Source organism: Semicossyphus pulcher, unplaced genomic scaffold (genome assembly GCF_022749685.1).
Source record: "Semicossyphus pulcher isolate SPU_LCO1_2020_fin unplaced genomic scaffold, fSemPul1.0.p SCAF_15, whole genome shotgun sequence".
Lineage (NCBI taxonomy): Eukaryota > Metazoa > Chordata > Actinopteri > Labriformes > Labridae > Semicossyphus > Semicossyphus pulcher.
The window spans coordinates 22190707-22218271 of record NW_027211659.1 but is presented as its reverse complement, the minus strand read 5'-3'; the positions used below and the strand labels follow the sequence as shown (position 1 = coordinate 22218271).

The 27565-nt window shown below is 41.0% G+C and overlaps 1 protein-coding gene across 2 annotated transcripts in view; it reads right to left on the bottom strand.

Moving 5' to 3' along the window:
- Positions 1–1127: 1127 nt before the first annotated feature.
- adarb1b (adenosine deaminase RNA specific B1b) overlaps positions 1128–27565 on the bottom strand; it is an 80551-nt gene continuing 54113 nt past the window's right edge. For both annotated transcript variants that reach the window (XM_069662743.1, XM_069662742.1), the window contains 9 exons: positions 24579–24653; positions 19384–20309; positions 16873–16987; positions 15087–15255; positions 14757–14908; positions 13865–14033; positions 8128–8309; positions 5407–5585; positions 1128–4330 (listed from right to left, as the gene is read on the bottom strand). In XM_069662743.1, coding sequence (XP_069518844.1) covers positions 4154–4330; positions 5407–5585; positions 8128–8309; positions 13865–14033; positions 14757–14908; positions 15087–15255; positions 16873–16987; positions 19384–20309; positions 24579–24606 — 2097 coding nt within the window. In that variant the 5' untranslated portion in view covers positions 24607–24653 and the 3' untranslated portion in view covers positions 1128–4153. The remainder of the gene's footprint in view (positions 4331–5406; positions 5586–8127; positions 8310–13864; positions 14034–14756; positions 14909–15086; positions 15256–16872; positions 16988–19383; positions 20310–24578; positions 24654–27565) is intronic.

The window sequence follows — 27565 nt, the reverse complement described above, 5'->3', positions numbered from 1 at the left end:
TTTTGTGACATTTTGGTCGGGGCCTGGCCTTCAGGCTGGGAAACAGTTGGATGAACATACCTATCTGTATATAAAACGGTTAAAACGTGCTCGGCCTCAACCAGGTTAGAGAATCAATGATGCAATGCAGTGAAGCGTCAGTATTTACAATATGATAATGAGTTAATGATTCTGTATCACACTATGAGCCAGAGCAGATCATCCTTGTGGCTGATTTTGCTTCTGTACTTTTAGGTGGGATTTTGAATACAGCAGTTTTATTTGTTACTGAGTGGTAATCTCTAAGATCTCAGATTTGTTCTCTTTGGCAGCACCTATGGTGATAAACAGCAATAAGACAGTGTCGCATTTGTGACGTCCACGGTTGGCTCCGATTGTAACTCTTGATTTTCCTCGCTGACGGTCGCTTTCCTTTTTAGACTGTTTGCCTTCATCTGAGCGTCAAATTTGTTTCTTTTTCTTTGGATTTTCACTTATTTTTTAAATTGTATCTGTAGTCATCGATCTTTTCTTTGTTTGTTCAGTCTTAGTAGATTATTGTTTCCTCGCAACACTTGCAGAGACCAGAAAAGCAGCCGCTTAGCTCCGCCTACCCTCTCTGGCAGACCAACCACTGCTGGCTGATGGAAAACGCGTCACTAACTGGGCGCTGCTTGTAATTGTGACACCCAGTCTGTAATACTGCAAATGCAAAGGCCTTCATCAGCGGGCCATAGGCTCAATTACCATTGTGTTAGCTCACTCGGTGATAGATAGTAACTTAACAGACATTTATTTAAATGAAAATCTTTGAGATTATCACTTTAAAATAATGATTACATCACTGTCCCTCTCTATAATGAAAAGCAACGGTTCAGCAAAGAGAGAAGCAGAGACGTGCAGTTTTCCAGTCCTGATAAATAAATGATTTATCTCAGTAGAAAAGAGATCTCTGGTGATAACATGGCCGAAAGCATCAAGAGGATGATGCAATTAATCTCATTCCTCTGCATTTAGCACACACCAAACATGTTAATATATGAGGACATCTGTAATACAGCAGTTTGATTTAAAGCATCTTGCATGAACCTCTTTAGTACCAGACACACAGAGACAGCCACACAAAGAATCCACACCATGTGCAAAAGTAAACTAAGAACTCTTTTATTCTTTTTTCTTCATTTTATATATCTATCTTTATCTGTTTATTTTTTTATCTACTCGAGTCCTTTAAAAGTTTGTCATCATGCGAGGTGCAGCTTCAGTGTTGGTAGTACATGCAAGGTTGTGGATTTTGTCGGTGGAGGTTTTTCACACATCGGACAGCTGGAGAGAGGGAGAACGGGCATCTGAGACCCCGAGTGGACACACAGCGACCACTCTGGAGCCACAAAGAAAATTAAAGAAAAGAAAAAAATCCACTGCAGACGCAGCTGCAGGAGGGATACTGACCATCATCGAGGATTCACAAAGGGTTAAGCAGAAGCAGTTCAGTTCTTGCTGTGATAGTTGCCATCCAATCCAGAAACGGGGACGGTTTTATATCATGACATCATCAGTTGACATCTTTAGTGCAGTCAAAGGAAAATAAAATCTACAAGCAGGCAGTCTTTAGGGGGAAATATACAAAAAATAAAACCTCAGACAGCTTTGAGAGAGAGAATACAGAAGAAGAACAGAGAGCGAAGGAGCAGAGGGGGAGGGGAACTTCATCAGACTCCTGTTTGTGATGGGCTGACATTAAAGGAGACATCAGGAGTATTGCTTGTGACTTTGGTCTGGGTCTGTTTGTCAGGGGGACTTTGGATTCCGGCGTTTTCTGTGATTATTTTTGGAACAAATTTCACGATTTTTCTACCTCCAAGTCGACTCTGGTAGATCCAACATTCTGCTTCATCTAATACTGACTCATAAAACAACCTAATATACGTTTAAAAAAAGGTACATTTATGACATCACACGTGCCAGCTGGTGGATGCCACTTTTAGCTGAGGCCCCTTTACAGTGCATATTTTTTTTTAGTGGCTACAATGGGGATGAAGCCTGTTAACCCCGGCAGTGTTAGTGCCATGCGTTATGGTGCCCAGTGAGTCACAGAGAACCACTTATTAACATCTTCATGATTCCCAGCGACAGGGGGAAGAGTCCAAACAGCTTCAGGATGGGATGAACTGATCGTACAGGGAACAGATTTAGTCACCGTTGTTCCTTATATACACAGATCGACTACACGGCAGCAATAATGATTGCAGGTCACAATATACACGTGGCCACCGACGGCTACAGATGCACTAAAGAAGCCTGACAGTTCATTTGCCCCCCCCATACAGGATGGAATATACAGTTTTTGTACAAATCAAAAGAACAGTTTTCAGAGGATATACAAAAAGCAAACAGTAAAGGGTTGATTTAAAGAGGACGATAAGTGAGGCGTTTAAAAAAAGGAGGGCAGAAACACACATAGACATCATCGTCTTTGGTGAAGATTCCACAGAGTATGCTTAAACACACACACACACGGACACACACATATATATTTCCTACAGCTGGGACTATGGATCCACTGCAGTTACTTAGAAACGTGTCCCCGTTTATGGATGTAAAACAGGAGGACATGTATGCATTCAGGGTGTAAAGATGGCAGGTTGGCCGTCTGCTTAAACTAACTGCAGATGTAGGAGAGAAGACAGGAAGTGACATCACACTGTGAAACATTTGGTTACTGGTTGATCAGATATTTGCATAAAGGGACTGCATGTTACTGAACTGTTCCTCTTGGGTTTGAAATTATATGGAGGGATTACAACATGTTAGCATTCCAGGCTATCACTACAGACTGCATCTAGTGAAGGTATCTTCATAATACTGCATGTGTTACTACAGCACACACACCATGCTTTCTATTAAGAGTTCACCTGACGGCTACCATGGATCCCTGCCACAAAGTTACATAGTTACAAGATCTGAGAGGTCGGTTTATGTGGTCACTATATTTACTGCAGTTTTATCCCCAATCCTCAAATGCCCAAACACAAGAAAAAAAACAATAACAACAAAGAAGAAGACTCCCTTTCCCTTCCCCCGAAACAAACAAACAATCACAAGAAATCTAGAAAATAGAGACAAAGATTCAAAGCTGCCTGTGGAGGAAGATGCTGGCATTCATTCAATAGATCATTCACTGATGGACGCTCTCCACCACGTGTTTTCAGCTCTGTAGGCCTCCCAGTTCAGTTCCCATGCAAAGCCATGGCTTGGATCGAGGAAAAAATACAACGTGCAGCCACTCCCAAAGCTTGTCCCAAGACCCAGGCGAGGGGAGGAGTCAGGGTCCCCCCCCCACTGTTCAAGTATGAAATATGAGTGACATGAAATAACTCACAGAACGAATGCGTGGATGGATGATGACGTAAAAAACAAAACAAAAGCGTACTAAACTGCTCTTTCCAGTCAGTGAATCACACAGGAGCACAATATTTTGTAACATTTTCATCTTTAATACAGGGGCTAAGAACATCTCATCTAAGGAACGGACCAAATAACACACATTAAATGTTATAGAACCATTTATGTTCTCTGTCTTTTCAATATTAGATTTACATCCTGAAGATTTATGCATCTTTAAATTAAAACTCCATTTTAGCGAGTATATATAGATATTTTTTAGGTCCATACACGTTGGTTTTAGTTGACAAAGATCCTGTGTCTCTAGGCTACATTTCACCCTAAACTGGCTACGCTCATCGATCAAGAAAAATAGACAAAACTGTATCATTTCAACTTTTACATCTACAGCATAAAAACACAAATGTTCTCGGAAACATAAACAACTCAGACATGTAAAAACATGGTTCCAGTTTTAAAACAGAAAACAAGCAGATGAAAAAACACGGTCGTTTAAAATCAAAATAAAAGGACAAAAATCAACACGATGAGAAAGACATGGTGAGGCAGAGCTCCTCTGAGGAATGACATAATGAGCTATGGATGGTTTGTGAAACTACGCACGTTTATCTCCACAAGTACAAAGTGCACGTGCGTGCTGACACACGGGACGGAGGTAAGTGTCTCTGTGGGCTGGTTGTTAATAGGGGGGCTCTCTTAGCTTTCAGGCCTGGGTCAGGAGGAGAAGGAGTGGGGGGAGGTTTAGGAATCCCTTGGTCCCTGGACTCTCTCAGGAGCTGTGGGTGAACTGGTCTTGCTCGATGGGCTTTTTAACCCAGGCCCCCAGGCCAGCCTTGTGGAAGGCTTTAATGAGCGCCTGCTTGGCAGAGTGGTACTCTGTGGCTGCCTGCTTGGCTTCATGGTAGGAGCTGGGCTTCAGCATCTTGATCCACAAGATAGACGACAACTGAAAGGGAGAGAAAGAGAGATAAGAAGTGAGTAATGTGTTGAAGCCAGGTGAGGCTGTAGGTAATTAGATAAACAGGAGAGTGGGTTACACAATCATTTAAAGGAGGGACATAATACCAGAGAATGTCTCTCTGTGTTTCTTCTTTTATGTGCAAGAAATTGTCAGTAGATTCTTCTTGCAACAGCAGAAAGAAAAGGTTTGTGAGGAAGAGAATGACAGCTGATGGTCCACAAATTGATCAGTGATTGTGACGTTCTCTCCGATTAAAACTCAGATTAAAAAATGAAACCAAAACAGATTTAAATTGCAGAGATATCATATTCATGAGAATGGGACAGATGTCATTACACCTTGACCTTGGACTAAAGGACTATTTTGATAAGATTTTAGTGAAAGTAAAAGTTGTGCTACATTATCCAAGACATGATGCTGTCACAGTGAAAACAGGATAAAATCATACAAATAAGTCAGTAAAAATCTTGCTCTTAAAGGTTTAGTTTTCTCAGGTGTGCACCCAAGTGACAATTGTTGATTCTTCAGTTCATGTTTAAAGTGGACACATTTTAGCTATGCAATCAATTTTCTATTATTCTAATGCGTTTTTGAATCATGTTGGTAAAGTTTGTTTGTTTTAAAAATTGTGTACATATAATTTCATTATTTTTCAGAGCCTCTTCTTCCTCCTGAAATGAACAAGCTGTTTTGTCATTCAAAGGTTAGACCTTAGCCTTGGAGTGACCGCATAGCCGCACACGTGGGGGAGCAGCCGCACTGCACTGTCACTCCAAAGTTGTAGAAAACATGGCTGCTCTAGGATCAGTTATTCGGCCTTATATGTACAAGTCAGAATCGCGGAGGTATAAGTTGAAATCTTGACTACAAGCTAGTGCAAGAAGGCAGCCTGAGGTGAATGACGGTGAATGTCGATTTCAGCGAAAGCAAGGTTCTACGTACAAACCTGCGGCTGTTCTGAACGGCCCATTTCAGAGGCGACCTTTTTAAAAATGTTATTCTGGAAAACACAGAATTGTGCAGTTCCCCGGTCTGGAAGACAGGTGACCATCCCTACGTACCTTGGAGTGTAGGCGCACCCAGCGGCTGTAGAGGGCGTGCTTGCAGAGACGTGAGGCGCGGCCCATGTCGTCCTTGCCTGTGGTTGCATTGATCACCTCCAGGGCCTGGTCGCCCACCGTCCAGTTCACACTGAAGTTTGGCGCCTTGCCTGGCTGCCTGGCCTCTGCGTTACTAATACCTGGAATACAAAACAGTAAGGGTCAGCAACAACAGGACACCACGTATCTACTAATCTAATGATTTCAGATTAATTTAAATATAGTGTTTTGTATGGGTTGACATTTCAAGCAGAAAAGAGACTGCGCTAATAATATATTTGTTTTTCTCCTTCCTCCAAAGCTTCACACAGGAAAGAAACAAGTTCTACTCCGAGGCATGGATGTACAAACAGTGGAAAACTAACAGCTGCTCCCACGGCTGTAATATATTTAAAAAGCGTGTTTCCCCCTTGCTTTTTGTTGCTGTTGTCCTACTGAGTGGAGCCAAAATACCATCCACCGAGGGGGAATCTGAGGTCAGAGCCTGCTCTCTTCCAGCAAACCACAGGGCAGCGGCCTCAACTGTTTCTGAAGCATAACTGGGAGATATATGGAGGCCATAAATCCCGGTGTCTTGCACTTTGTGTATATATGTGTGTGTGTGTGTGTGTATTAAGCTCCTTGGTTCCATTTGGCAGCACTTATGGCAGCAGATGATTTAAAGGGGATGAAATCCTCGGTGCTCTAACGCCACAGTGCTTCACCGCTAAAAACTCTCTAAAGCGGAAAAGGTTAATAACCTCCTGCTATTATCTCCTTTACCCGCCATTTAGGGAGCAACCAGGGAGGAGGAGCAGGGGGAGCTGCATAGAGCTGCTTGTCATCCTGTAGGGTGTGAAACAGTGACAGCAGGTGACCATGGCGACACTTAACCTGGTTAATTTTAAAGTAGCTTTCATTGTTTTCTGTAGCAGCTTGGTGACTGTAACCTGTTACTGCAAGCCTCTACAGTTTGGGATTTGTGCATGTACAGAGTGTGAAAGATGGTGTATTTTAGCCTTTATAAACCAAAAACAAAGCTAACAATTAGCCTCCTACCTGGACTAGAAGTTAGATGATGCCCAATTAATGGAGGGAACTTTTAGTGTTGAGTATCAACATAATCTGGAAGCTGTCCCTGGATGCTATCAGGGATTAGATTTAAAGATACAATCTCAAAGATTTAACCACACGTCCACAGTTGGCTCCCTCTGTTACAGTTGTAACTGTTGATTTTCCTGGCTGACGGTCGCTTTCCTTTTTAGACTGTTTGCCTTCATCTGAGCGTCAAATTTCTTTCTTTTTCTTTGGATTTTCACTTATTTTTGAAGTTGTATCTGTAGTCATCGATCTTTTCTTTGTTTGTTCAGCCATAGTAGATTATTGTTTACTCACGACACTTGCAGAGACCGGAAAAGCAGCCGCTTAGCTCTGCCTACCCTCTCTGGCAGACCAACCACTGCTGGGTGACGGAAAACGCGTCACTAACTGGGCGCTGCTTGTGATTTTTTCCATGAATGTTGACACAGACACCCAGTCTATAATAACACTATATACTGCAAATGCAAAGGCTTTCATCAGTGGGCCATAGGCTCAATCACCATTGTGTTTCCTCATTCGGCTTAACAGACATTTATTTAAATAAAAATCTTGGAGATTATTACTTTAAGTAAGCAGCTCTTTTCTATTCCTTATTGGTTTTGGGGAAGTTTAAACTCCAAGACAACTTCACACATCATAGTTAGCTAATTAACATGCAAAAGCTTTTCCTATTATTACATATAAAGCGATAATACCGTTTAAAAATACAAACAGTCTGTTCTTTCATTTGTCTTTATCATAATTATCACACTTTGGCTAACTTGCGCCACTGTGCAAAACAAGGCTTCTTTGTTTGTTTGTAGAATAATGGCATGTTTATAGCTATCAAGTGCATATAAAGGCCTCATTTACAAGATTTCAGTTCAGTTCAGTCGGTTTTGACGTTTTGGAGCTAACGTTCAGTTCTATTGTCACTGTCTGAAAAATGTGCATTAGGTACATCAATTTCATTTTTTCAATCAATGATTCAATAATTAGAACAAAATGTAATTATTTTTCATGTTAATTCTGTCACTGTGTGTTTGTGCTGTGTGAGAGCAGAAGTGTTGCATAGCAGGCAATAAGGGGAGCAGAGCTAAGCCAACAGCCAGAAGAGTACAAAACAATGAGACCGAAAGGGGAAAAAAAGTACGTTTAAATTTTGTTTTTCTTAAAATCTGATGTATGGAAGGGGATGAAATAAAAAGAGTGGCATATCAAACACTATGTTCAGGGTAAATGCTATTGTTTTACACACAGAGCAACATCTAAATATGGAAAGTCAAACGAAAGTTTGTCTATATGGCCTTTTTAAAAGGTCAAGTCAATGCTGAAAATGTACCAAAAAATGATGAAGCTATTCAAATTCCACAAGAACTAGGTAAATGTCAGCTGAGAACAGACAAACAGGAGAAAAGCAATAAGTGTCTCCCTGCTGTGGACTGACCAGTGAGGATGGATTAATGTGTTTACCAGCTTCCTCTCTGATATTTAGACAGCTGGAGTTCGATTGGCAAAGATTAACAAGAAGATCGCCTCAAAACATGAATTGTGAATCTATTTATTCCTTCCTTGTTACTCTTGTAAAGAACAAATTCAGCATCTTAGATAAAAAAAGTTTACCGCTGAGTAGAGGCCTGTTGAGAGTGAACTGCTGGGGCAGGTCCTCGATATCTGCGATGCGCTGGTACATGGCCCTGGAGAGGTGGTCGGCATGGTAAAGACTGCCGAGGATGATGCTGGAGAAGTAGATAGGCTCTGTGAAGTAGCTCATCAAAGAGCCCTGGATACCCACCACATTCCATCTGCGAAGGGAGAAAACACATGCGATAAAAACACATTAAAATCACTATATTTTTGTGGTGATTGATATTTAAACAATGTTACCCTCAAAAAGCACTTGTGTTACTTTGAACACACAGTTTCAGATTTAAGTCATATAAATGCACCAAACCAAAAACATGTTTGACCTCACAAGACTGTAGAAATCATTGTAATTGGTCTTAAAGGGGCCCTGAGAGTCTTTGAGCAAAGAAACTGAGTTCTGTTTGACAAACATCAAAAGAGGGAAAGTTATAAAGCTTTAAAAAGTTCAGAGTCTAAATATACAAAGACATATGATAATGTGGTATGTGCACAAGTGGACACACACATGCAACAGCACACGCAGAATATATAAGTACACAACCAGCCGATGTATTCCACCACACACTATCACACACACTCCTACAGCTGTGTACACTCCGAGCTATCCAATTTCATTTTCTACAAACGTGTGTGTATTTCTATGTTGTGTCATTAGCCATCCCTCCCCCAGTCATTTTCCCATTGACATGCTCTGTGAAGCCTGCCCACTACAGACAGACAGAGAGAGAGAGAGAGAGAGAGAGAGCTACAGAGAGAGACATAAAGAGAGAGGCGGAAACAGAAAAGAAAGCAGGATGGAGACGGAGACAGTGAGGGGGGAGGATGAGGAGTGAGACAAAAGAAGAGAGGAGAAAGATGAATGACAGTGGAAAGAACAATGAGAGAGAAGATGAAGGAAGATGGAAAAGGTTGCATACAGATGAAAAGACTTTAAGAATGAGGTTGGTGTTATTTTAAACTGCATGTTTCTTGTTGCAACAAATGCAATGAAAAGAACAAAACATGCAATAAGTACCTTTCCCTAACCTCAGTTTTTCCAAAGCCCGAAGTCAATTCACTACTTAAATGTAGATCTTTAAAATAAGGTCACAAATGTAAAGATTCATTTCTAATTAAACTCTGTGTTTTTACCTTAAACCTCTGGGTACAGAGGTTTGTAGCAAATGTTATTTCAAGAGGATAAAACATTGCATTAGTTTGGGACTAAGATGCGGATTAAGGTACATTTGGTATACAAGTAATTAGGCTTCACAATACATCGTTTAACAGTTGGAATTGCGATGTGCGCATGTGCAAGAGTCACATCGCAGGAGGTGCGACAGTGAAGCAAATTAAGTGAAATACGTCATGATGCTACTTTATTGTTGCTCGGTGCAAAAGGAAAACTCGCCAGTTTCTTGTTTTTCAATGATCACAGGAAAAGTCCCTCTGATATCACATTAGTGCAGCTCTTCAACAGAGCACAAAGAGAACTGACCGCTGAGCTGCAAAGTCTGTGTCACCTGCCTATAAAATGTAAACAAGCATGAAAACTCACTCACGTCTCCTACTAAAGTGTTTACTTTTAGGGGCTACACGTGCAGCACACACACGGTGTGAGGTTGTGTGTGCCAAAAGGAAGCAGGAGACGTGAGTGTTTTTTTCCAAAAGTTACCGTCTTCGAGCTGACCATGCTGATTAAACATACATTTGAACACCGTTATAAATGGTGGATGCCATAACATATAAATTTCACAACTGCAGCACACAACTCTATCTGTATTTATCTGATGACGAAGCGTGTCTCTTCGCTTGAACACTCTACTTTTGTAGGGTGTAAGAACCAAGAGTGGTAAAAGAAGGAGAGGGGTTTTGTTTTGGTAGCTGATTGTTAATTGTTTATATAAACATGAAAACACACTGTATTTATCTGGTATAATTTCCTGGATCTTTTTTTTTTTTTCATTGCAACAAATATCGCATTAATATCACAGAACAAAAAGATTTTGCAATTAGGGATGCACAATATTAGATTTTTTGCAGATATGCCGATATTTTCCAACCCTTTTTGCCGATTGTGATACCGATATATTAGGCACGTTTTATTCCACCTAATTGCAGTCTCCAATCAAGTCTCCCCTGTAGTGCAATTGATATCATGCCTACTCTTATTGTAGTGGCCAAAAACTGCAATAAAGCAGACATGTTGCACCGTTCGTCACGCTTGACGGAAGAGGCATTGTACAAAAGGTCACGTGTCTGATCACTCCTGAATGCAGCATCCCTCCCGAAACATGGCAGTGAGGGAGACATGCCCGGACTTGTTTACTGCACCAACTACCGAGACATCAGTGATCGCCAACTGACTCTTTTTATCTTGTGTGCGTCCATGAATAGAAAAATGACATATCGGCCAATGCCGATATGTCATTTTCAAGTCCTTATCTGCAGATACCGATAACGTGCTGATGATATTGTGCATCCCTAATTGCAATGTATTTTTTTTCCAATAACATACAGCTCTAATAAGTAAGTATTGGGTCAAGGTCAAGGTCAAAATTATTTATAGAGCGCTTTAAAACAAACAGGGTTTGTACCACAGTGCTTTACAGCACAGCAACAGAACCAAGAAATAGAGCAACAGGAGGGTGAATGTGGGATTAACTCTACATTAAACTTGATGCTCATGTTGGATAAGTAAAGACGGAACATGCACTCCCTGCAAAAGTGAGGATTAATGTTTGTTTTAATTGTTTTTGGACAACAGAGAATCTCAAATGAGGTTAATACTGAATTAGCTGGATTAACTAATTTCAGATTTTGGTCTTAATGTTAGATTTGTTAATATTAAGAACAGTTTTACTGTATCTAACAGTGTGGCAATGGACTCTTCTAATATTCCCTTTTTACTTCAGGCTGTGAGAGTGTGTGAAATTACCAACATGGACCAAGTGCAATGAGATATATGCAAGTACAAGACCTGAGGCAACTCAGAGGGTCTATTGTTTCCATATGCAATATTCTCTCTCTGTATGTGTGTGAGAGTGCGTGATATTGTGTGTGAAACTGAGGGAGGGCAAAATGAAATATCTGATTTCATAGCTGCGAGCGGTAGAGCACACATTCAGTACAGTTGAACAGCTTCATAATATTCTGTGCACTTATTGTGGTAGCATATTTTTCCAACACTGCGCCAGGGTTACACAAACACATCTGAAAACCCACTCAGAAAGAACCACAAACAAGCAAGGACACACTGATATTGAGTTATGTTTTCAGACGCATTCAATATTAAAACTTGACTGTATTTTTCTGTTCCTATCTTATCCAATGTTATGCTCTGTGCACACACACAAGAGCAGGTTAATGATTTAGTAGACCTATGTAATCAGCTGCTTAAAACACAAGGACAGTAAGAAACAGGACAGAGAGAAGTAACCCATGAGTGTTTCGCCTGTTTGCTAATGAGCTCATTCAAATCGCTAGAATCGACAAACACTGAGGCAGGGAACGGCTTGTTCTCGCTGAAGCCGCGGGGCCGGGCATGTAATCAAAGCAAAATGAGAGGAGAGAAAACAATGTGTAAGGAGGGGACATTACGGGCACGGTCAGAGTGTGCCAGGCAGTTGCTGTATCAAATGGCAGCCCTGCGGCTAACAATCACTCACACCGGGACAGGAACAGGTGGGCAGCAGATCTCTCACCTGGCTAATAGCTATGTCATGAGAGGGCAGAGTTGGGGAGACCTGGAAGCTTTGAGTAGTGTTTCCCTTACAGTGGAAAATGTGTACTCATAATACCAATCCTCTATCTGAACTTTAAAGAGCGAATTTTCTAACTCTGACTGGTAGCTGGTGTCAACTTTAAAATGTTTTTTTCTTGTAAAACTTGGCCAGAAGAACCTCTCATGACTAACCTATTTTGCCCTCTACTGACTTGGATCGCTCCACTTTTGGACAAACACACAAAATCTGAATCACTAGTACCAGTTCTGATTGGCTGAAAGGGCAGCAACACTTCTCACACAGTGCAAACAGCGTTCACCACACAAGCCTACATCACAATCACCAAATACACACTCAGTATCAATCACTCAAGTTGTTCAGGCAAGGTATTATGATTCAGGACAAAGAAGGAGGAAGAGGAGGGAGAAAAAGGGAAGAGTTATGGAGAGGTTTCATCGTTCATCACAAAGGAGGCACAGTGTTGCCTTGAACATGGACAGAGACTAAAGATGCCATGATCTGCCTGCAACAAATGATCCTGAGATACAGCATCCATCAATTCAGCCGTCCTTGACACACCCAGAAGAAAACTATAGACTTGAAATGACAAAGCGATTCATCGCAGTGTGAGTAAATAAAGCACATAAAAAGAATAACGTGAAACATGAAATATGTATATGGCTATATATGGCTAAATATGACTTAACAATTAAGTCACATTTTATACAGAAAAAAACTAAAAAATAGCATAAATACCCAAACACAAATTAGGGGTGACTGTAATGTACCTAGGCGTAGAACAATATTTAGCCCATGGTGGTATCTGTTCAAGGCACACATTCCTGGAACAATTTACCAGCACATATCGGAGACTGCGACAACTACTTAACCTTAAAACAACATTAACATTTGTTAAAAACAAACCAGTCATGCATAACATCTGTTTGCTCCTCTGATGCCCGTTCCCGGGGGCTTCGGGCTCATCTTGCATTTTAAACAAATTATTGTATGTGGGTATGTTTTTTTGTATACGTCCATTTTGTATGTAAATTGTTTGTGAGCATTTCTGTGTGCTGTCGCATGTACTGTCCTGTGAGGTATCCTGTAAATGTAAAATTTATTTTATGTGTTGTTAAGCTCCTGCCTCAGGATTACGGATGAAATTTAGCTATTGTGCTAATTCTGGCATATTTACTTTAAAGAGTATTGCTGATAGGTTGATTAATGTGCACTGTCCTAGTTCATTAATTAAATTTAAAAAAAAGAAAGGAGTGAAAAAAAACACTTAAGGCTTCCCAAGCAAAATTCTCTATAACTTAAACCTGTATGGAAATGCCCTATTCCTGCATTCTTTCTAATGGCCAGCAGGGGGCCTATCAGAAGCTTACCTTACTCCTCTGCAAACATTATCATAACAAGTTTATGGTCTCAACTGCTTGGTTCAAGTCTTGTTTTGTAAATTATGGTCCATCCTCTTGCCCACACATAGACCTTACTTTCTATGTGCCTCATATGGTCTAACGGATAAGATTCCTGGTTTTCACCCAGGCAGCCCGAGCTCAACTCCAGGTATGGGAAGGACTCTTTCCTGAATTTCCACCCAGGATTTCAATAAAGTATTATCTTATCCAGTCTAAATATTGTAACTTTTCGTTCAAATTTTGTACAAATTAAACAAACAGTGAGCGGCTGGATGGTTGATTGGCTTTGGGACAGAGCCAGGCTAGCCATTTGTCCCTGTTTCCAGTCTTTGCACTAAGCTGAACTTACCGGCTGCTGGATTTTAGTAGCTTCATCTTCAGCATACAAACTGAAAAGTGGTTTCAATCGTCTCATCTAACTCTTGAACTTACATGTCTAAAAGTAATCCTTAAAGGATGTTTTATAAAATAAGAAACAATAGAGAAAGATAAAACTGCTACTTATGAGGGATTAACTATAATATAAATCACAAACAGTGTCTGCAGTTACACTTTATGAGGGCTCCAACTAAAGAAAATTGTAATCACCTTGCGATCTTGTCACTGCAGGACATGGTGAGTAACCTCTCCCCCTGCAGCACCCCGTCCCAGGTCTGGATAGTGTTGCTGGACCTCACAGGGATGGTGCCCTCCCCCGACTCAATTTTGGTCCTTAACTGCCCCCGTGCTTTCCGGTTTGGATGCCTGTCCCCTTGGTCTGAGTGGGACAGAAGAGAGAAATGAAAAACAAGATACAAACATGAATCCTAAAACTAAAATAAATCACCTTTCTACATCAAACATAAAAATACTATTTTGTTATTATGCATATAACTATACATATAATATGTTAAGGGACACCTGTGCTCGGTATATTGAATCCCTAATATAGTGCAAATGTAGAAAAAAAAAAAAGAATTCCACAAGAAAAAACAGATTCCAAGAAAAGAAAGGAAAAAAATGTCTCCCACAAAGCGTGACCTACTATTTATGATTACGTTATCAATGTTTTCTGCTGTTCCACCAGCGCCATCTATTCAGTGACTAATTGAATGTGGCTGTTTCCTATTCAGTCTGCCATGTGCAACGGAAAACACTTTGACAAGAGTAAGAGGGAGGTTAATCAGACAGACAGTGTGGGTGTGCTGGGCGAAAGGAAGACTGATAGAGACAGACAGCGGATGACAAAAAGCTCTAATTACTCCAGCCTTGTTTAAATGTGTCTGTAATGCGTGTTTGGATGTTGCAGTGAAATTCTAATTAAATGAAACCAAGCATGAGGATGAGGAAAACCTAGAAATGTAATTAAATAAAAAACACACTGTTGTTGGAACTGAATTGTGAACTAAGATGGAACTAAATAAACTGTCTGCTGAGCTCAGCTGAGGAGAGGCGAGGCTGGTTTGAGGCAGCGAGTCGACGCTCCGCTTTCCTAATGTACCTTCAACTCCGGCCTCGTGAGGGGAGAAGATCCGGGCGTCTCCACAGGGCGAGGTGCTGATGTAGAGGTGGAACTGAACGTTGTCCTTTAACCTGTAGCCTCCCTTTTCACATGGAACGAATATCGACTTCTGGTGGTCCTCCTTGTTGTTGCTGTGACGACAGACAAATGACAAATGTAATATGAGGCTTGAAAACCTTTATGTACATTCTTTTTCATTATAGCTCAATAACTGTCCTTGAATGAAGTGAGTGTAAATACATGTAATTAAATTATCTACGCAAACAAAACACTGTGTTTAAAGACAACTAATTGACACCGTCCACTGACCTGAGGAAGAACTCCAGCTGAGTGTAGAGGTACCTGATGAGCGAGCGTCGGGCGATTATCTCAGCGTGGCAGTCGTTGAGCGCCAGGCCGCGGTCGCTCATGTACTCACCGTTGATGCATTTGGTTCCCGTGGAGACACAAATGACCTGTGCCTCCTTCACATCTGTCCCTGTGGGGGGGAAGGGGGAACAATGATGTATTAGCAGTGGATCCCCAGCCTTATATTAGATTTTGTTCATGTGCTATTCCAAATTGTTTTAATGCATGTGATAAGACAGAGTGCAATTATTAACAAATGTTTAAATAACATCCTCGAGGTATTGTCCTTGTGTAACCCTGCAGAGCAGCTTGTAGCCTGGTAGGCTGCTACAGAATGGACTGTAGAAAAGGAGTTTCTGTAGCTTAAGCAAACTGATGCACAGCAAAAGTGTAAAATGCCTTCAAAAAGGCTTTAATATAAGTAAGAATACTGTGCTGTGAACTTAAACAATTACTTAAACAAGTTCCGCTCTGAAATCGTAATTGAAGTATCATCGGTAAAATGCATGTAGATACTGAATTATAGTATAAACTGACTGGCTGGTCGAGATGGAAATTATTTAACTTTCCCCCATCACTTGAATATCAGTTCCCTTAGATGTGTTCCCTTTAAAAGTGCAGAGTATGTCACTGAGAGGCTGATTTAAATTTGATCTTCTGAAGGGAAGATCATAAATCACGGATAGCGATGATTATGCACGAGCAAAATGTTTTACTTCAAAATGTTCTGAGGTCAGTATGCAACTTACACTTGTCATTTGGAAACTTGTAAGCCTCCAGAGCGCACACAATCAAAATAGACTTTTCAGTGAATTAGCATCTTGTCTGATCTAATCTAAAAAAATATTTTTTAAGTATTTTTACATAATTTGTTATGGGGATTTTGTGAAACAACTTTGGATAAATTGTTTTATACTTAAAATATGTTAATATGTTTTAAACATTTTTTTTTTTACATGAACACCTTTAATTTATTGTGTGAAGTATAAAATGACAAAGAATGGAAATGCTCAGTTAAATCAGTTTTTTTTTCATCTAAAAAGTGGGCTGCGTCCTACATACATGCTGTTTTGTGTTTTCCTCACTGTTTTAAGTGGGGGAAACACAAAACTAACTTGATTGTTGCTAACGCTTCGTCACGGACATGCACCGTCATGATCGCCATTGCAGCCGCCACCCTCACAACAATAGTAGCTACAATAGTAGCTAGCAAAATGGCAAACTAGACATGGTGAAAACAGATGGTAGGCTGTAATTTGTGTGTGTTTTGAATGTGTTTTGAATAAAAATAAATTAAAATAGTGTTGAAATAACTTGTATACTGGTTTTTATTAATATTGAGTTATAGAGAACCTTTTTCCCTCTGGGATACCCCAAAAAACAGACTGCGTCTTATATTCCGTAGCGACTTATACTGGATTTTACGGTACCTGAAATTTGGACTTCAGTTAAATGCTTAGTTTTTTTTATTTAATGACATTCCAGCTCTGGTGATGGGACTGAAAATACAACTGTGGTTGTTTAACTCATAAATGTTGTTGCATATGCTATAAAAATAGGCCATTAATTTGTAAGGAAACACTATAAGAACTGAACTGTATCTGACTTAAGGTTGTTACTTAAGTGTAGATATTGTTTCCTATGAACTCTCCAACCTGAAGTTTCCTTTGTATAATCTTGAAAAGTGACTGTCAGTGCCACGTTTTGTAAGCACAAAAACAAAAACCATCCCATTCTCCAAATCTACCTGTTGTCATGACAACCCCTGCTAGGACTTTCCGACGTGCATGGGGGGAGGTGAAGTTGTCTGTCAGCTCACTGAACTTATCCACCACCAGACGAGAGACGGCATCAGCCAGAACCTGGAATCACACACACGCACGCACACAGACAGCACGCAAACACACAGCAGGAAGGAAAAACACATCCACACAAACATGAGCCCGTGTCAGATGTATCAGCTTACAAAGCGCGTCTGATGTTATCCTCCCCTAGAGCACCATGTACCTGTCACAGCGTTCACATTCAGCTCCAAAACAAGAGTCAGAGCGTTGAAACGGCAACAAGTGAAACTGGGTTGACCCCCTGAGGGATACCTAACAGTCTTTCAAGCAGTGCTGTCTGAGTCTGGCATGACAGTTATAATTTATCATCTCCCTTCTGACAGTGAATCACAAAAAGCAAAAACCAAACAAGTAAAGCCGAGCAACAGATGTGAACAAAGTGTTCGTCTCCATTCCACAAGGTTCAAAGCTCTAATCTAAACGCCGGGGGAACCTCGAGTGAACTTCACACATCTTTTGTTCTTGGACAGATACCCCCGCTCTGTGGCTCTTTATCCATTGCTAATGTGATGGAAAATGACGAGAACCAAGAGCAGAGAAGACGGCTGGATGACCACAAATTAAAGAGATTAGTTCAATATTACTTCCCTGCTACTTCGGAGTCACCCACTCGTAGCCAGATCATTTGACTCTTGATATCCAAGGTCGTATATAGTGTGGAAATGACTGTTAATCTCTGGGGATACAAAAATAGTGGAAATACCAATCCCTCTGACAGAAAAAAGCATATGTGCAGAAATGATTTCTTTTAGAGCGAGAGTTAGAGAACACTTATTTAGAAATTGGCTAAGTAAGCTTTTTAAAGCCTTCTTTGGTTGAAGCATCAACAAAATCATCTTAAACTATGAAATAAAAAACTAAAGTGGACTCTAACCATTTTATCCCATTAGTTCCTTGCCAGATGGAAACAGGCGGCAGGAATTAAATACCAAGCGACAGAGATTTAATAGAGCAATTAGTGAGGTCGCTATCGTTAAAATGGGGTGCTTGTCAAATCAATCAGTTGTGAGTAAGTGGAAAGAGTGAGTAAAGGAGAAAAAAAGACATCTTTGAAGAGTGGACTTATGACAGTGTGTTGCGCTGATTAGCTTTGCTGATTGTTTTATCTGTTCACACACTGGCATGGCTCTCACTGAGACCTCTTCAGTGGCATAAAAAGCAACAACCTGCCCTTAGTTTTTCTTCTAAACCTCATTCACATCAGGTGTGCAGGGACTACCAGAACAGCAGAGTTTGACAGGCGGAGCAGTTTGGAGCTGACCGGTTTCTAACCCAATATTCAAATGCAAGGCAGATCCATACAGACTAAGATAAACAAGAATACTTTCCTGTAGCTTTAGGGCGCTTTCACAAGCACAGCATTTAGTCCGTTTTAATCGAACTCTGGTGCGGTTCAACCCCTGGTGCGGTTTGGTTGGGCAGTTGTGAAAGCAGTAACAGGAAGCATAATGAGTTGAGGACAACAAAACACAAAACATAAAGTTTGCGATCGTGTTGAGTGTGATTGAGGAGTGTGCTCTCTCTCTTTGTTTACTTCAGGGAGTTTTCCCGAGTTGAAATTCTGACCAATCAGAGAACAGTTTCCTCTCGCATCAAAACTTTTGGTCCGCTGGTTACACAACGGGCCGTGTGGACACAAACCAAACTTTAGGCAAAATGCAACATTGGTGTTTGATTCGGATCACACAAACAGACTTTAAGTGTGAAAGCACCCATAGCCACATCCCTGAGGAGCAGCTGACAGAAATATAGTATGATGTTATCAGCCATTCATTTAGGAATGCATTCATTTAGGAGAGGGATATCGTTATCTGAAAACTTTAACCAAGAGAAAAAATGAACATAACCCAAGGAGAGATAAGATATAGACCAAGCATTTGTATCCTGATTAGTTCGGTCATTTTCAACTCTTCTTAATTAAGATTGTTTCAATCCTACAGATGATGGGAAATGTCCAGTTGTACATCCCATGACAGAGTTTTGAAGGCAAAATAGGAAAAAGTGTCTGACATGAGGAAAATAAACAATATTTTAGTATCTTTCAAAAATTGAAAGGTTACTTCAATTGTCTTCAAATTTAAATCCATTATTGTATATGTGAGGTAGCAAGGTACCCTTTGGTATACAGCTTAAAAGGTTCATTAACTTTGATAAAAAATGTAGAGCCTATACCACAAGATCACAAGTCCTACAATAAGTTTCTTTGGCTCATTTTGAAGGCCTGCAAGGCCCCGACGTGACTTTAAAGTAGAACATTTTTAAATTGAGCCAAAGCTTGAACCAAAGTAGACCTTTTCAATACACTGCCACTGACGAATGGATTTTTGCTGACCCAAATGTTGTCCAAAATGCTGAACATCTTGGTGCAATAAATCAACAAGTTTGACATTCTATACAGAGTAGAAATCTCTTACCTGGGGTAGGTGAAGCTGCAATCCCTCTCTTGGTATGGGTTGCCGGGATGGTGTCTGGTCTAGCTGCATGTTGAAGAGCGCTGAGAGGGCGGCCTGCGCTGCCCGGGCTTTAGCCAGCTTCTTGTTGCGCCCTGAACCCTCAAACGTCTGTGAATCCACTGTTACTGACATCACAAAATTCTTGGCGTGACTCTCCCCACTCTCTGAGACAAAGTCATATTTGAGGCCTGGCCTGAGCTCATTGAGGATCATGACAGGGTTTTTGCCACTGGACGGCGAGCTGAATGCTGACGGAGGGGGCAAAGGGGCCTGGACAAGGTTGCTGCCAGGTGGTGTGGGCAGTGGGTACTCCCCTAGTGAGTTTAAGGAGCTGCTACCATTGGAGCCTACATAGAAGGATTCTTCCGGAGCGGCCGGTGTCTCAAAGCCGTTGAAGAGCATGTCTGGGAAGTCGGCCTGGTCTGATGTAAAGTCAGTGTTCACTGTCAGTGTGCGACCCATGGCCAGGTGAGCCTCAGAGGCATTGGGGAACTGGACGAAGGACCGCAGTGCCTTCTCAGCTGCATTCAGTTTAGCCTTCTTCTTTGTCGGGCCCATGCCCTCAAACATCTGTCCATTGACCTCAACAGTCATGACAAAAACTGGTGCATGGACTGGTCCTGTCTGAGACAGGAGTTTGTACTGTAGACCCGGTTTGATTTCATTCAACTGCATGAGGGCGTTCTTGGGCAGGACCGGCCCCGGCGTTTTCTTGCGCTTCTTTGCCCGGAACTTCGAGTGTGTGTGTCCATTGTTGCCCTCTTCTAGGGGCCGCTTTCGACTGCCCAGGCCACTGCCATTGGGGAGCTGCTCAGCCACTCCCACCCCGTCTTTGCAGGACACGTTGTCCAGGTTTCGGTTTTCCTTAACATCGGTGCTGCTCGAACCTGCGGTGCCCAGAAAGAGTAACTTACAACGCCTTCGTTGCAGGATCTTGTAAATGCAAAATTTATAGATTCCTTTATCACTCTTTGGAACTGAACCAATGATTTGTGTTCCTTTAACAAAGCAAGTGAAGTTGACTTCTAATTTGATTGGATATGTTAACCTATGGTCTACTGATAATAGTACAAATTGTAGAACACAGTCAGTACATCTACTGTTCCTACAGTATGCAGATTTCTTAGAGATGAACCTTGGCCAATGTTGTAGGGAATTTCTGGACTATATTTGAAATTAACCACTTAAAGTATCTTTATAATTGAAGTTGTATTTCTGAGGGTCTGGGTATTCTAAAGATCAGGGTAAAGTTGGAGAAGTATATTTCACTTTTCAGGTTGCACAGTGTTATGAGTCTCAGACATAAATGCACAAAAATACGAGCACATATTTCAAAACTCAACATAGACACACACAGAGCTGTTCCTCATCCACTCTATCAATTTTTAATCGCTTGAGTGCCTACAGAGAAATTGGGTACATTCTAAGCGTTCAGTTTTAAACTGCGGACTCTGAAATACACCGTACTGGGGAACACATATCACTGAATCCAGTTAGCAAAGTGGATGGAATATTGGCAAAAATTTTCATTTATAACATCCTTCAGCAAAGGCTTGATAGGTTACTCCTTGCGGTACTCAGGAGAAAGAGAGGCCGCAGTGTGCATGAGTGGGATTGTAGGTCGGGTTGAGGGAGTGCAAGGGAGGAGTGCAGGGGGAGGAGCTGAGGACCAGGCAAAGAGGAGAATACATCAAAGAGGCAGAAGGAGAAGACTCCACCTACTGCAGGATCCTACAGGCTTGACTGGTGACACGCTGGGAGGTTAAAGCTCTGTTTACCCGTTTCACATAAGATTTGGAAAAGAATGACTGTTGTATTTAACATGAGGAAAATCTGAATTCAGAATCTGTTTCTAATGAGGTGCCATTCATAAGACCCTGCGCCTCTGAGATCCCCCCCATGGAGTTTGTCAGAGAACAGTGTTTCAGGTTGCAAAATGTACTGACATGCTGGTACCATCTGCATACTATAATTAACATATGTAAAGGCAAGAAAAGAAGACACTTATTTCTAAGATCAGGAAAGCAAACCGCATATCATTAATTTACGAACATATGTGCATCAAAGACATGCAATATTTTTTGGTGTGTGCATGTATTCTGCAAAGCGTCCAAATAAAAGAAGGGAAAGGAGGGACAACGTAACGTAACCATTTCCTATTGTGGAATATGTGTCTTGGACACAATCTTAGCAAACTTAAAAATTGAGAGAGGACTTTCATTCTCAATTAATTTTTCCAACATTTACATCATGTAGTAGGTTAGGTCAGAATGTAATCTGTAACACATAGATATAGTTTTGATTTAAGCTACTTGAAATGTAGGGCTTTTCGTTGAATTAAATTAATAATGTACTTATCTAAATGGCCCATAAATGAGTAATATTGTGCAATATTGTTCCAAAATGTTAATGCAATTGAAGGAAAACTGTGTTTGCCAGATAAAAAATATACTTTCTTATTGAAGTGTTGAAGTTTAATTCCTCTGAAATGTGCTGAAAACTCAGCAGAATCTGGGCCCTTTATAAAAACACGTTCAGCTAGCAATTAGAAGTTCTCCTGAAACATGTTTGTTGTGAATAGGCACCAATGAGCCAATCAACAAATGAAATAACATACTGAAAATTCTAACATGCTGCACAGACAAATACAGTGAATATCATGGCACACAGAAAAAAACTGTATTAATCATTCAACATATTTCAGATTGATACTGTTCAGTTAAAAGTATAATAGCTTTTTGCAGGATGATGGATATCCCAAAGTACTTCAGAGCCCAAGACCAGATCAGAGGACAGAAGCCATCAAGCAACAGCCACGACACCATGCATTTAATTATGGCACACACATGCAGTTAAGGTCATTATCATGCCCGCTTCTGTGTAATCAGCACCCATTAGTTATGCAAAGACAAAAGATCCCATATGCTTAGATCTCATGAAGTTTAAAATCCCTGTGAGGGTTTCATGAACCAAAAAAAGCTGTCAAAAAAAGCCTTTCATCACAACTTGATTTTAAGGGTTTGTAGGGCGTTTCATTCGGGATGATACATGTGATTAAAGAATTTCAAGAACTGCTAAGGTTGTCACATAAAAGTTCGAACGGATTTCATGTTTTTCACTGGTCTTCCCTTGGTATTTAAAAAAAAACGTTGTGTGAGCTTGGACTGCGTTTTATCTTCAAATATATCCGCTGACTAGAAATGAAAGAAAGAGGCTTCAGAGGCTTTGAAAAAGACGACTTCGCAACTCTGCATATCTGACTTAACACATAACAACATGCTTCTCCTCAGAGCGAAAAACACTGTGCGTGACACTACAATAAGATCTTTTCATTTGTACTGCAGGATAGGGCACCGCTAGGATAACAGCTCTCTTTGAATGCGAGTTCAAAATTGTTAAGGTGAGGGAAAACACATTTAATCATGTCTTTCCGTGCCGACAGAGGCTCAGGTATCGAGTTCAAACTGAAATGTCTAATTAAAGTTCAGTTCGCTGGAGTGGAGAGGATTTTCTAAAGAGCGAATGAAGGTAAAGGGAATCTGTAATATGACCTGAAGCCTCTCAGATGTTAAGATTAGCTCGTCCTAAAAAAGTTTCAGCTAAATCAGCGTCTTGTATTTGTGTGTGTATGCACTGCTCCGCAGTTCAGGTTAGGACAAACTGATGACTCCCCTTATGCTTATGGAGGGTAAAAATATGCATAAGTATTCATCCCCCTTGAACTTTTCCATATGTTCTCACATTACAACTACGAATTACAGTGGATTTTAATAGACTCTTCGCTAAGTCCCGCCTCCCTTGGTTACTGTTGCTACGCTTGTCAAGCTTTCACACCGGCATGTAAATATTATGGCATTTTCAACTATAACAGTGAGAGATGTTCCAAGGGAAATAACAGCAAATTTCTGGACAATTAGTTCCCATAAAAAATCGAGCTCACCGGTCCCAATGCAAGCGGCAGACACCCCACGCCTTGACAATTCACGTTAAGGACAATCATACAGGAACAACAATGTTCTTGCACAGCAGTGTAGGTCAGTATATTGTTTTATTTTAAGCTAATGTTTAGACTCCCTATAACTTTCATTATCTAATATGTTTTAGCACATTGCTAGCAAACTTAATTATCCCACTTGTTCATTTTGTTTAAAGCGCGTCAGGATATTGTTCGTATATCGTGGGCTTGATCCATCCACTGGATCTGGATTAACTTATAATTCATATTCAACTATCTTTGTTTGCTAACATGCTAATCTAGCCAAGTTAGTTAGCGTCTTGACTGAACAAATGAGTTTTTGTTGATATTTGATGGATTAAGCTGCGAGTGCGGTCTTTCACAATTTATAATCCATGTCAATCCTTTTGAGATTTTGGCTCAGAAAAAGCTAAAAATATGACACTTCCTCTTTGAGGAAATCTGCTGTCGGACTTGCAGATTTCATATGCACACAGTTATGGCATCTGAAAGCTTGACAGGCCTCCCGTGCCTAGTTACGGTTGCTAACGTAGGATTGGACATTGGGCGTTCAAGGGAGGGGCTTAGCGAAAGGTCAGTTCAGATTGTAAGTAATGGACCAACACAAAACAGTCCATAGCTTTGAAGTGGGAGGGGGGATATTGCCTGCCATAGAAAAGTATTTGCAAATGAAAATACGAAAAGCTTTTAGTGCTTTGCTGTGAAGATCAGATGCAACTAATTGCCTTCAGGTTAACTTGCATCCAACAGATGTCTGCTTTTGTTTGTTAATCAAAAAGTAAAATCCCAAACACTGTAAAATGTGGGAAAACTACAGGGAGGTAAATACAACGAAAGGCACTGTAAACACGAGATATGGACAGTATTAGTTGTTTAGGTGACATTTTTGTGCAAAGGTTACATTTGCACGTGGGGTGACTTGTTTTTGTTGTATTGCATGTTACAGGATTTTTTTAAATGCAGGCTAAGCACTATACTCATACTGTAGTATAGGCAAGCAAAATATGCCCAGACTGATTACACATCGGAGAAGAACAGGGGGGCATACGAGGGAAGACATGCAGGCAGACAGAAAGAAGGGAAACTAAAATACAGGCAGACATTTAAAAGTAGAGACCAGTCATTGCTCAGACAGGAAGACAAACGGACTGAAAAATGAAGAAAACCAGAGTCGACTCACTCATATTCTCCTCCTCATCCACATCCATGGTGACGGGTTTGCTCTGACCTGAGAGCAGCCTTGCCCCCACTGCACCTGCGGATCAGAGGACATAAAGGTGGACTGCATAAGCACGGTCAGAGGGACACAAGCGCATATATAAACTCATTCAAAGACCTTGAGTGGCTCAAGTGATGATGAATTTCTTGATGCGCCAGCAAGCACACACAATGAAAAATGCACATAGTGCAGTGTGTAAGTAGCCTGTGATGTAGGCATATAAATATTCAGAGACGGAGAGATATCAAGGTGAGAGAGGAGGCCAGGGCTGACAGGCCTTAATAGCAGGAGCAGTCTATTGTGACTTTAATATCCCTCCGATTAGACCTCATTTCCTACTGCCTGCTGAGAGATATACAGCTAGTGACATGGCCAAGTTACTCCGCCGCCACACACACACACACACACACACACACACACACACACACACACACACACACACACACACACACACACACACACACACACACACACACACACACACACACACACACACACACACACACACACACGACTTATCCCAAGGTGGAGAGTGCGATTAAAGCTCCATTAAGCAATATTTTTCACACCAACATAGAATGAAATGATTTCATGGAATCTGAAATGTTCTCTCAGGCTGCCAATTACACCGACAATAAACAGCAACTCTGAGGCGATATCCATTTTTCTGCACCTGGCTCTGTTTGCTGCTTTTTAACGTTTAGTTAAATGAGATTATTAAGAAAGCCAAACAATCAGAAAGCATTTTATCCATCCTTTTTAAAACATTTGGTCAGTGTTTGACACTGTTTAAACTTGCAATAAATGGGGAATGGGAATGTCAACTTGGTTGTCTTTCTCCTGGCATGTGAAATGGCAGGGGCTCAAAACCTACAGTGTCAAGACTGAACGTTAAAACACTTATTTCATTTAAGCCCTTTGTACGGTGGCTGACAAGGGCAATTGCGCTGCAACAGCCCAAACAGTTTCCAGTAGAAGAAAGAGACTGCAAATTCAGAAATGAAACAACATGCAAAAGTCCAAAACAAATGCGTTAACATCTGCTCAGTGTCGGGCTCCGAGCACAGAGGTGTGTTCACCGTTAAAACTCTTTCGAACATCTGAAGCCCCTGTTTTTCGGTCAGAGGAGTTAACACTGGGTTCAGAGCCTGACAAGAGCTATGTAAAAGTAGCCTACTGCTAGCTGCACAATAAGTGCCAGGTAGCTAACAGAAGCTACACTCAGCAGTGGTTACTTTAGCAAAGCTATCTCTCCTTCTGGAGCCATGTCTCAACAAAAGCCGTGTGATTTCGTGTTATAAAGTTTTGTTTTTTGCACAACAGTCAGTGGGACATGGACAACAGAGACACTCCACTCCGGTGACTAATGTTAGAAAGTCTGATAATTAATACCCTATGATACATTCACTGTCTCCCTCTCTCTCCCGTTAAAAATAAACCTGTCACACTGAGCGCCCCTACAGGTCTGGGGCACTTCTGTTGACTGGATTTGCAGCGTTTTTCTTTTGCATGTGTGTTGTGTGTTTTTGACTGTGCATCTTTTCTGACCACCTGACAAATTAAGTTCAATATTCACTCTCCTTTTAGCTCCTTCTTTGGTCTCCACCATCTTCTGATAAATATATTTGTCTCTTTACCTGCTAAATTCTCTACTTTATTTACCAGCAAGTCAATAACTTTGTCTGGTGTTGGTGCTGGGAATGTTATGCTGGGTTTTTTGCTCAGAGCTTTTTTTTACTAAAATAAGGCAATATTAGCAAAAACTATGGGAGATAACCAAGACTTAGTATTGGCACATAAAGCCTTATAGCTTGAGGACTAAAAAAACGTATAATAAGGGGGGCTGCAGATTTCCGTAGTGGCTGTCTGTGAGTTGTCTTCTACAGGCTTCTCCTGCAGCTTTTAATATGTTAAATATGTTGTAAAACATAACCACTTGAAAAAATACTGAATTATGTGTAAAATTGTTGGAGCTACCCTGTTGGTCTCTTTCACCTTTACCTGGTTACAATGTCAAAACAAAATATGACATTTTTTAAAATTGTTTGAATGAAATTTTCCTGGTGATTTCTGTCAACCATTAGGTCTGCTTTTGATAATCATTCAGCCTGCTCCCTCTGCTCCCTCTTGGAAACGGGGCTTAGATGGAAAAGTTGCACCACGGTCCCACACTATACTGCTAATTACAGACGTAATAGTTGTAAGAAAGTTTCAACGGCACGACTTCCCCCATGAGTCTCCTCACACAACCACTTGAAAAGCCACAGCGCGACAAAAAATATTGCTGAGAGCGGGGCAGATGAGTGCAGACTGATGAAACAGACTAACAGAGTAAGTAAGATGAGAGAAAGAGAGAGTTAAAGAGGGAAAAGGCAGAGAGGCGAACGACACGATGAGACAGAGAGGAAGCAGGAGAAAGATGGCATTATGATACAGAACAGATTGTGCTGATTCTACTCTCTCTCCACCCGTCTTCCATCAGTGCCCCCATTCCTCAGCCAGACACTTTCTTAAGCTAAAGTAAATGGGCTAATTAATCTGGGCTAATGGTGGGTGACAGCAAATATGCTAGCACAATTATCACCCTATTAAAGATTCATATTCTAACCCATAATTGAAAATGAAAAGGTGGGGTGAGGGGAGGATGGGTGGGAGTTGGTCCAGCAGAGTGGGAGATGAGAGTCATTTTTCTCAGGTAGCAGGAACCAGGTGCCCCCGGCCCCCCCACGCTCATCCAGCAACCCAAAACCACCTCCACACGCAGCGCTTATAGGTCGTTACTCCTGCAGTGTTTCATGCTCCCAGACTTTAAATCATCGAGTTTTACGTGTCGCTTTTAACATCTTTGATTGGTTATTTACTTTCATTAAAAGTCTATTGTCCTTATTCAATATATCCAAGTGTAAAACTAAATATTTAACAAGACTGTGGTGTTATTCATGTATTCC